Source organism: Chaetodon trifascialis, chromosome 14, assembly GCF_039877785.1.
Source record: "Chaetodon trifascialis isolate fChaTrf1 chromosome 14, fChaTrf1.hap1, whole genome shotgun sequence".
NCBI classification, from domain to species: Eukaryota; Metazoa; Chordata; class Actinopteri; order Chaetodontiformes; family Chaetodontidae; genus Chaetodon; species Chaetodon trifascialis.
The window spans coordinates 7878004-7889259 of NC_092069.1; the positions used below are offsets into that span (position 1 = coordinate 7878004).

General features: G+C 42.2%; 1 protein-coding gene across 2 annotated transcripts; it reads left to right on the top strand.

The window, feature by feature from the left end:
- The first annotated feature begins 2284 nt into the window (after positions 1–2284).
- On the top strand, positions 2285–9620 carry utp25 (UTP25 small subunit processor component). Of its 2 annotated transcripts, XM_070978642.1 has the most exons (13): positions 2286–2444; positions 2765–2804; positions 3061–3241; positions 3326–3562; positions 4356–4444; positions 4535–4945; positions 5061–5277; positions 5370–5572; positions 5863–6045; positions 6344–6453; positions 7063–7308; positions 8208–8500; positions 8531–8647. In XM_070978642.1, exons 1-12 carry the CDS (start codon positions 2344–2346, stop codon positions 8461–8463), a joined length of 2274 nt encoding a protein of 757 aa, XP_070834743.1. In that variant the 5' UTR covers positions 2286–2343; the 3' UTR covers positions 8464–8500; positions 8531–8647. The 2 variants fall into 2 exon arrangements, with proteins under 2 accessions (XP_070834742.1, XP_070834743.1); XM_070978641.1 differs by having other exon boundaries at positions 2285–2444; positions 8208–9620.
- The last annotated feature ends 1636 nt before the right edge of the window (positions 9621–11256 follow it).

The window sequence follows — 11256 nt, forward strand, 5'->3', positions numbered from 1 at the left end:
GTATGAATAAAAACTGTGAGCCACATTTACCTCTTCTGTTGATGTTGTACACGTTCAGAAATGCTCCAGATGAGATGTTTCAGATGGTTAGAAATGTGTGAACTTTATACTTATATGTGCATATATATTTACTGAATCTGAACCAAAGAACTTGAACAGACTGGACCCCTGTTGTAAAGCAGTAGTCGTCTGCATGTAGTAGTAGTAATAAAATAAGCCACTGGAGAGTTTGTTTTAAGCAGATACTTAAATGAAGTAAATTAACCGGGGAGTCCTGGTAAAGAGCAAATTGCAGGATGATCTTCAGCCTCAGGGTTATTTCTTCTTGTGGACTGCAGTGTGTCAAACTGCAATTCACAAGCTTTACTCCTTTTCCCAGGGTCTTCTTTTCTGATGACGAAGGGAACCCTCAAAGGGAAAGAAAATAAAGGTTATGACAAAACAAGCACCTCACCAAGGTCAGCGCTCTTTACAGGGATTCAAAGTCTTGATCGTCTTCAATTCTGAGATGTCCACATGCATGAAGGAACAGCCTTTAATTGCTTTTATTGGCTAAAACGATCCAATCAATGATTTAGAAAAAAAAAAAAAGAAAAGAAAAAGAAAGGAGAGAAATTCGGCTCCACCCATGCCAGAGCTACTTACAGAGTACATGTTGGAGAGGTTGTTGAAAAGCACTTGGCCTGCGCTCACTTTGTTCCTCACTCCTCGTATGGTCCCGTTCTTGCTGCAGATATTGATCCGTTTGTTGCTGAAGAGCATCTCTCTCTTGGCACTGGCGTACAAAAGCAGGTCATCAGGTTCACAGCCGTTCTCATCCTGAGCGGTTTCCACCACCAGGCCGTTCAGATGGCTGTTGGCCTCGCTGGTGGGAGGTGGGCTTCCCTGCTCTGCCTCTGGGCTGCTGGTGCAGTCAGAGTCCACTGAGTCCGACACTGAGCCGCACCAGGCCGTTTCATCCTTGAACACCTCCGCCAAGACCCGGCCACTGTTGGCAGATGCTACTCTGAACCTAACTGTTTTCCCAGCCTTTTCTTTCTCCTGTTTCAGCCTTGGCCCCTCCATTGAAATACAAGAGTGTCTTACATGTTTCACATCCCATTCAGAAAAGCCACACGTGCTCTTTCAGCCAAAGCCATGGTGGTATGCAATTATCAAACAATAATATCCCCATTGATGTGTCAAAATGAGCTGAAAATACCCTGAGTACAAAACGGGACACCCAAATGGTCAATAATAGATGTGCCTCTGCCATGGCAACAGCTAAAACAGGCAAACAGTAAACTGATATTACCATGTTCAATAATTGATCAAGGTTAGTTTTCAAACAGGAGACAGACCTGTGTCTAGTTTTAGATACACAATCAGGCTATACCCTGCAATTCATGAAATGTCTTAAAACACTACAGGTAACCTTTTGTGCACTTTACACCTGTCCCTTTATAGGACAAAAAATTATATAAAAAATGTATCAAATATATCAACTTGCAAGCAAAAGAAAGAAATATATGAAATTTGGTCACATTATATATCAAGGTAGGTATTTTATTTAACTTATTAGCATGCATATTAGTAGCACATTAGTCATTATAAAGTACTTATTAATTGCACTTATTAATGTCATTCATGTACAAGAACTGCATTATTTAGTATCAATAGGCCATAATTAAGAGGTTATTCAGGCTTATTTAATGATGTAGTAAATGTAGAATATGGTCATGCCAAGTAAAAAGTGCTTCATGATGACTAACAAAGAGCCAATATGCTACTATGCATGCTGATAAGCACTGAGTTAATATTGAATGTTTGTACCTTCGGACAGTGTCACCAGAATTTTAATTTTCCATTGTTACTACTACTGCAAAAAAAAAAAAAAAAAGTCAATTTGTTTCCCTTTTACTGACAAATCCCCCTGCTGCAAAGAGGAACCCATGAGATTTTTCTGCTTGGTGCCCCAAGAAACTCTTGAATTACTTCTGCATAGAGCAGATGTGTTACTTTGTTGAGAAAGGAAACATTCTTCCTCAGCAGTGAATTCTATTCTGTATTTTCACAGCAAAATTAAAAAGGGATTTGTGAAAAAGTGGTTTTATTCAAGCTCATGATGATTTAAACAAATGGATGTCCGAATACAAGCTTTTGCTATGGTATTCTGAGTTTTAATAATGTGATTTTAAGTGTATTGTATTTTCAATATGAGCAGTAACCCCTTCACCTCAGCGGCCAGGAGCAAAGCGCAAGCCTGTAGTTCTCCTCCGGACCTGTAGATGGTGGTAACACTACTGCTGATTCACAACAACCACCGAAGAAGCTGGAGGAACACACGTGCAGCGTAGTGTCAACATGGGGAAAAGAAGGCAGAATAAGCAGCATTTCACTAATTTATCCAAAAAACAGAAGAAACACTTGAAGGAATTTGGAGAGGAGCATCCATTCCATGATATGTAAGCAGTGCAGCACACTTCGGCATGTCTTAAAGATAATGAAGCCTTTATGTTAGCCGGCTAGCTAAGTTACATTCAGAAAGCTGTGCTCACACCAGCCAGACACAGTGGGTAGCCTGTGCTAGTTATGTTTTATTTGTTTTTTGTTTTTTTTTAAAAAAAGACGCAAAAACATAAAGCTAATGTGCGAAAAAGGCCGTTCACCAAAATTATAGACACAGTTGACATATTCACCCTTAAATTGCCATGTTTTTAATGTAGTTTGTGGTTCCTCACACGATGGAATGCTACATTGTGTTTATTTACATGTTTTCTCGCAGAGTCTGCGCAAGATCTGAACGGACTGAAATAGTGAAACTGGTGAGTAGAAGTGTACAATTCCTGATGCTAGAAGTCATGAAACCCAACTCATGCAATGACAGATAGATTGATGACTGTAGTAACTGTCAGTGCTCAATGATGAAAGATATTTCCAGGGGCAGAAACAAGGAGCTGCCATCTGATCATGCATAAAAGAAATTCATTGATATACTCCATATAATTTTGTAATATTTTACTAATAGTAGTATTATGATATTACAAATTGAAAGGTCTTCTGTCCTCACCTCTGTTACAGCCAGCAAGCCCAGAGCACTCTGACCCTGAGTCTGAGGAGTTAGAGCAGGAGGAGGAGGAACCTGAGCAGAAAACAGCCTATCAGAAACTTCTGTCAACTCTCAGCCAAAACACCAGTCACGACCAGAGTGAAGAGGAGAGCACTGAGGATGAAGAGGAAGAAGAGGAGCTTCTTGGTGAAGGTGAGCTGTTTTTTCCAACACTCTATGCTTAATACATGCCCAAATATCGCATGTGGCTGAATAGTGTTGTGCTTTTTATCACAGGAGACAGTGATGAAGTTGGTGATGACATTGAGGATGGTGAAGAAGATGGGGAAGAGGAAGAACCTAAGGATGCAGACGAGGCTGTTGCGGAAGCAGTAGAAGGGGAGGAGAAAGAGGCTGGAGTTGAAGAGTTCGTTGACAATGAGCATGAGTCCCAGTTCTGTCTGGAGACCAACTTCATGGACGAGGGAGAACAAGACGACACTGAAAGATCTGCAGAGCACAAAGACAGCAAAGGTAAGAGAAGAGTTCAGAAAATTCAGATGAAATTCTGCAGTTCATGCCTGCGCGACGGCAACAGCCATGGCTGGAGGCGTTATGTTTTCGGGTTGTCCAGCTTGTCCATATGTCCTATTGTCATAAACGTGATATCTCAGGCCTGGAGGGAATTTCATTACAACTGGGACTCAATCATGAACTGATACAAAAGTTGGTGTTCAAATGTCATTGTGACCTCACTGAACATTATTTTGGCCATGAATAAGAATAAGAATTCATATTCTATGACAGCATTTCACTGATTTCATATCTAATAATTTTTATTTAAAAATAACAATGGCAGCTCCTCGAGAGGTGAGCTTAGATGCTGCTGTAGCATCAGTTATGACAGAACTGGAGAACAACACTGAAGGCTTTTCTCCATGAAAAGATGCTTTCGCTTCTCTCTGAGCTGACTTCAGCAAGACTCCTACTACATCTTATGGATCATTGATCTGATTGTGAGACACGGTGATAGACAGATGGTTCATTCAGTCACATCCAAAGCATTTTTGAAAAGGCCTTCCCTTTTTCCAAACAGAGTCCATGACGCTTTCTATCCCTCTCCCCTTAAATCACCCTCTGTGTGCTTCCCAGAGGCTCTGTGTAACAAACAATTAGAGAGTGTGACCATATTTCACATTTGGTCAGATACAGAATTGGTAACTTGATTTTTATGTCATTTTATTTTAAAATAAGTGAAGTGCTTGCTCAATTAGAAAACTTGAGGAATATGATTTGGATTTTTTACAGTTTTCCTCTTTATATGCAGACATGTTTGTACAGCATTTGGGCACAGAGCTTGTTGAAGAGGATGTGCAGAAGATAACGTCTGGCAGCAAGGCCAAGGCTCAGATCAAGGTATTAACTGCACAAGACAGAATCGACCAGCATTTTTCCATTTTTTCCCAGTTTCTGAACTTAACTGTCTTTGTTTTTCCCCGCAATTAGTGGCCAAAACTGGGCACTTTACTCTCCACCAATCCCCTGGAAAAGTTTGGATCCATCGGCCATCAGAAAGCCACAAACCTCCCAGTTTTCCACAAACTTTTGGAGGCTTGCTGGAAGGATCTGAACCAGACTTCCAACCCTAAGGGATTGACAGAAGACATCACCCCATTACAGCTAGAACTGCTAGCTCTTATGGGCTCCTACAAGGACCTCTACTACCCAGAGACTTGTCCTCTGAACCAGGGCCCACAGGTTCGCAGTGCATACTGCCTTCATGTTCTCAACCATGTGCTTAAGGCCAACTCCCAGGTCCTGGCTCATAATGCACAGCTGAGAGAGCAGAAGACTCAGGCTAAAGCTGGAGCTGAGCCACAGGACGAACCCAGAGACCAAGGACTGACCCGGCCCAAGGTAAATTACTAAATACATTATGAAATACTAATACTAAATAGTAAGAGTTGTTGGTTCCAAATGAAATGCTAATGCATTGAGTACATATTCAATATGATTCTTGTGAATGTGTCAGGTCCTGATTCTGGTTCCGTTTCGAGGCTCGGCTCTGCGAGTTGTCCAGGCCCTCATCAGCCTGCTGGAGGCCAAAGGCAAGAAGATAGTGGTCAGCAACAAGAAGAGGTTCAAGGAAGAGTTTGGGGAAGAGGCAGATGATAAGCCATCCAATCTGCAGAGACCAGACGATTACAACGCCATCTTCTCAGGCAACGTGGATGACCACTTCAGGATAGGTACAGTTCAACAAACACAAGTCAGCCCACTTTTGGATAAGCCCTCAAGTTCTTCTGTCCGAGGCCATGACGCTGTCCTCTCTTCTCACCAGGTCTCTCCATTGTGAAGAGCAGCATACGTCTGTACTCCCCCTTTTATTCATCAGACATCATCATTGCTTCGCCGCTGGGCCTCCGTACAGTGCTGGGAGCTGAAGGAGAAAGTAAGAGAGACTTTGACTTCCTGTCCTCCATCGAGCTGCTGGTGGTGGACCAGGCGGATGTCTTCCTCATGCAGAACTGGGAACATGTCTTGGTAAGAACCCTCGCCTGATCAACATGACACGTTAATGTGTGATGGCATCTGTTAAGCAGCCTTACGTTTTCACTGCTGGGAATGATATGGCGCCATCTGCTGTTAGTGTTTAGGTAGACACTTAGGAAAACACTGCTGGAGCCTTGACAGAGCATTTCAGGTTAAAATTTGACTTAGTCTTTCTACAGGGTGTTACTGTCATTGGACTCTGGTTAGAGGAGTTACATATTGTTATCAATAAATAAATAGTTGATGCCTTAATAAAAATCACATAGTTCTCTCCTCTACAGCATGTGATGAAGCACATGAACCTGCAGCCCCTCGACTCCCACGGAGTGGACTTCTCCAGGGTGAGGATGTGGAACCTGAACAACTGGACCAAACACTACCGACAGACGCTGGTGTTCAGCTCCATCCAGGACCCACAGATCAACAGCATCCTCACCAAGCACAGTGCCAACTACCGTGGACAGGTGCTGCACTTTATACCCTCCGTGTACCTTATACACAGCATTACACCTGTTCCTGGGACAGAACATTCAGTACAGACTGCAGTTAGGTCAAACACATTACTCAGAGGCAGAAATGATCTCACAGATTGAGTTAATCCTCAGTGGTTGGAGCAGTAGCCACACTACGCTGTTTACTGTAGTCAGCTGGATATCCCAGGAGAGCTCTGCTTAGCTATCCTGCTGACTTTTTAAGATCAAGAGTAAAAGCAAACATTCTTTGTATTTTAAGGTTCATTCCCTGTCTGGTTTTTGTCCCCAGGTTGCCACTAAGAACATACCAAAAACAGGCTCCATCTGCCAGGTGCTGGTTCAGCTGCCTCATGTGTTTCAGATGTTCTCCTCTGACAGCTTCATGGACCATGATGCTCGGTAAGGTCTTCCACAGGTGAACCGGTGTGTGCCACCACAGCCAGACAACTTGTCGACCCTATGAGATAGACCAGGCTTTTCAGATGTTTTGTGCTGCCATTGACTCAACGAGTTACACTGCAGGCTACATCTGAAGCCCTGTTTTTTTAGCCTATATTTGTTTACACTCTGGCAAATTGGTGCCGTAAAGAGCATGGCAATTAGCAAGTAATTAAGTAGTTCCTGTATGCAGAGTACCCATGGATGCACAGACTGCTATCATTGAAGAAAATTTAAAAAGGTAGTTTGAGATTTTGAGATAACACACTACTTTGTCATGCTACCTTTTCACTTCCCATGAAGAAACACATACACCAACACAGTCCTCTCATTTCTTTCCCCTTTTCAGCCAGTTAGTTTCAATGGTTGCCTTTTATCTAGTATACAATATAGTTGTCTAAATAATTTTCTTTGTTTTGTGGTGGTTGTATGTTATTAGTCCATTGGTTTCCTTTCTTTATGTGACTTTTATTATTTAAACTACAAGCAGCAGCTCAAGACATCTTGAAGAATACCTGGTTGATGCCACAACATTTAAAGCTGTTTTATTTCTTCGGTTTCCACCTGTAGGTTTCAGTTCTTTTTAGATAAAGTGCTGCCTCAGTACAGGGACTCAGTTATGTCCCACACTTTGATCTACATCCCGTCATACTTTGACTACATCCGGTTGCGCAACTATATGAAGAAAGAAGAAATCAACTGTGCCAGCCTCTGCGAGTATTCCAGCAAGTCAGAGGTGTCCAGAGCGCGACACTTCTTCCAGAAAGGGGATAAACAGTTTGTGCTCTTCACTGAGCGCTTCCACTTCTACAAGAGGTCAGTTCTTTTCAAGCTCCATTTGCTAGCCTGCTAGCTTCTGTGTTTGATTTGAGTTGGGGTTAGTCTTTCCATTCAGGATCCAGGTGGAGTTCAGGGTCAGTCAGCTAGTGAAGCTCTCCTGTAGCAGTAGATTTTCCTGCTGAACGACACTGGTTGTTCAGCGGATTAAACTGGACCTCACCAAACACAAAGGCACCCAAAGGATAAAAACCACTGAGTAAGAGCATTCTGGTAATGTTGATTCCTGGAGTCACTCCGCTGGCATCAGCAGTAAAGGGTTTAATGACCGTAATCTTTCTTACCTTTTTATGAGTTAACATGTCACCAATTGTGATAACACGTGAAGGACACACATGACGTTTCTTACAGAGTTCAAAGTTAAACCTCTTACTTGAGCTGTGCATTTGTGAAGAGAAGCCCCTTTTCTCAAACAGGTGGAGTACTTACGCTTCTTTATTGTAGTCTGTTGGTGAAAACAAAAACAAAAACACACAGATGTATTTGTGATTTAACTCAAATTCTACCTCAAACAATGATGTCATTGTTAGAAAAGTTTTGCTAATAGAATCATTATTAAAGTAGCCATTGCAACACCTCTGTTGATTTCCAGTGTATCTGCAGGTCATAAAAACACTGAATTCAGTTTCCTGAAAAAAAAAAGGGTATTAAGTTTTGCGGGTATGAGGAAGTACATGTTTTCTTAAATAGTCAGCCGTAGCTTACCAATAAAGTGCTTATATATCAGATTGCAGGCAGTCAGCAGACATTACTCACTTCAACAGTGGATTGTGTTTTATCTTGTGGGGTTATTCCAGCGGTATGCAGCAATAATCAGCGGTGTATATGAAGATGGTCTTATAATGTCTTAACTTGGTCTCTGACTCTTTTTTATTAAGGTACACCATCAAAGGGATCCAGAACCTGATATTTTATGGATTGCCCTCCTTCCCCCACTTCTACAGCGAGGTGTGTAACATGCTGGCAGCGGGGGGTCAGGGGGAGGAGGCCAGCTGGACCTGCACTGCCCTCTACTCCCGCTACGATGCCCACAAGTTAGCTGCCATCACCGGAGCCCAGCGCGCCGGACAGATGCTGCACTCCAACAAGACAGTTCACCTCTTTATTACAGGAGGGGAGGATAAAGCCCCTTGATGGAGCTGGACAGACGAAGTGGGACCACTGCACAAAACTATGGCAGATATCTACCGTGCGTTATTACAGAAGGATGACCCTGGATTGAGTGTAACAAGAAAGATGTTGAATACAGGTCTGTGATTGATGTCACATCACAGGATACCTGGTTTGACATCAGACAAATGCGCTACTTGGAAAATTTGGAGAATGCTTTCCATTATATTTGGACAGTGCTGCACTCACTCCTACATGCATAACAAACAAAGTTTGTTATCTGTTTGATGTGTTGGAGATGGAAACCATCCAGAAGTAAAGCCATAAAGCGAAGAGATCATAAAACATTGTTGTGTTGTCAAATTGTGATGCACTGTGATAAGATGTGATAAGACGTAGAAATATTTCATCATCTTTATTATCTCTCCTAGAGAGGCATCCAAAAGTTTGGTCCAGAATTTCTGTTACTGGGAACAGCTAAGTGAGTAAATGATGACCTGTTTTAGATAAAAGATGAATGTGACACATTTCTTTGATATTTTAAGCAAGATTGCCTTTTTATTTCCATCTTTTATCGCTTCAAAATGACAAAAAAAGGAAAAAGTTTGGGCATCCTGCATGTTGAGTACTTAGTAACAGCCTTTGGCACATAGAGTACTAGCTTGTTAAGGCTTTTTATAACCAGCTAAGAGTCTTTCAGTTCTTGTTTGGGGGATTTCACATATTTCACTCAGGGATTTTGAACACTTTTTTTATGCCACTGTACCAGTACCAGAAAGTGCTAAAATAATGATCAATATCAGTCTTTTAAGGTTGTTAACATGGTGACATACCCAATGTAAAATAGTTTCTTATTAATTAAGGATGTGTTGCCTTCATTTTCATGTATACTGTTTTAGGAATTATTAGCCAGAAGAATTTAAAGTAGTACTTCTGTGTGTGGTTGCACAAGAGAAAATGCAGGTCAGTTTGTTAACCAGGGGGAGGGAGTTAGAGGGCCTCCCGGGTCTGATTTGCAGACTTCTGAGCCCAGCTTACTCACGTGTTCTGCATCTCTGACCTCCTAAAACTAAACAAAGAAGTAGCCAAGAGGCCACCACAGAAGACACTGCTATCCCTAAAAAAAAGATAAGGTGCAAGAAAACTGACAGGCTTCAATAAATACATTCACTTGTCTGCCCAACCCAAGTAATTATTAACTACAAGAGTGACCTTAGCCACAGAATTACAGTGCTTTCTCCATAAGACTGGTGTGAGACACCAGTGTGTCACTGCTGTGACTATGGACGGCGAGATGCAGAAGCTCAGCCTGAAGCGGGAAGTGGGGCTGATTGGAGCCGTGTCCCTCATTGGGGGGACAATGATCGGAGCTGGGATCTTCATGACCCCACAGACTGTGCTCTTCTCCATTGGCAGCCCTGGAGCCAGCATGGTGGTGTGGGCAAGCTGTGGTTTGCTGGTGCTACTGACGTCTTTCTGCTACGCTGAGCTGGGCACTGTCATAAGAGAGTCAGGGGGGGAGTACATCTACATCCTCAGGACCTCAGGTCCCGTTGTCGCCTTCATGTTAATCTTCAGCTCGGTGTTATTTGTGAGGCCTGCTGGTGTTGCTGGCATGGCACTGGGTTTTGCTCAGTATGTCGTGGCTCCTTTCTATTTGGACTGTGCCCCTCCAGAGCTGCAGGTGAAGTGCGTGGCTGCAGGTGCAATTGTCGTGCTCGCCATCGTGAACTGCCTTAATGTTCGCCTGTCGATGTCAGTCCAAGTGTTTTTTATGGCGGCTAAAGTTCTTGCCTTGACAGTCATTGTAATAGGAGGTGTGGTGATGCTTATCAAAGGTCACACTGAAAACTTTCAAGACTCCTTTGAGAACACAAATGTGGGCATCAATCCAATAGGTATTGCTTTCTACCAGGGCCTGTGGTCCTATGATGGCTGGAATAATCTGAATTATGTTACTGAAGAGCTGAAACGCCCAGAGGTAAGTACAAGGGAATATGGGGTAACAGTGTAAAGTGTTATTGCACTGAACAGTTTAACAGGACCAATTAATCTGTCCATGTCAAGGTGACCGATCTCCTCACAATCACCCAAAAGAAATAAAGTAATATATGTGATTTATAATTAAAAATGTAAGTAATAAAATTTTCTTCTGAGGTGAAAAACACTGAAAGCAATTTGTTGGTGGTTTGAACTTGTATCTCCACTAACATTGTGATTTTATACAGTATATTGACATGATAAGATTAGATTTAGCCTTATTTTGACAAGATGCTTCTCAGAATACTGGTTTTAGCCTGAACAGACTACTGTGTTTGGTCACATTATACCTAGCTTTGTCTTATAATTGATGAAGGAAACGTATACCACCACCAAACCCAAACGATTATTCAAATGGCTTCAAAAGATGGTTATTTGAGGATGGTCAATAGCTTAAAGCAAATTGGGAAAATCTCAGCAAAATATTGTTTGACTGCAGTCTGTTGAGCATGAAAGCTATTTTTAGTGCTGATGATCATGTCTTGTCTTCAACAGGTCATCAAAACTGTATGATTTCTACTCTTGAGCAACAGGCAGTTATGACTTGCTGAACTTACAAATATCCCAATCTTTTTCTTGAATATTGAAAGTGTAATCGCTGAATAAGGGAATACTGCTTGGACTGATGAACAAAGTCACAAAATCAGGTATGCCACACCTTGTGTCAGAGTGCAATGGTCTTTTAAGGCACCTGGCAGTAAGCTGTTTATCTATCACCAATTGTAGAGGATAAACATCCACTGTAGGTGCCTTTGATGAGACAGTCATGGTCAAACA

Bases quoted from the DNA above. Each gene is read 5' to 3' on its own strand.
- utp25 (XM_070978641.1), top strand. From the start codon at position 2,344: ATGGGGAAAAGAAGGCAGAATAAGCAGCATTTCACTAATTTATCCAAA. The intron at 5,278-5,369 runs GTACAGTTCAAC...TCTTCTCACCAG, and splicing joins GGATGACCACTTCAGGATAG to GTCTCTCCATTGTGAAGAGC. The intron at 6,046-6,343 runs GTGCTGCACTTT...TTTTGTCCCCAG, and splicing joins GTGCCAACTACCGTGGACAG to GTTGCCACTAAGAACATACC.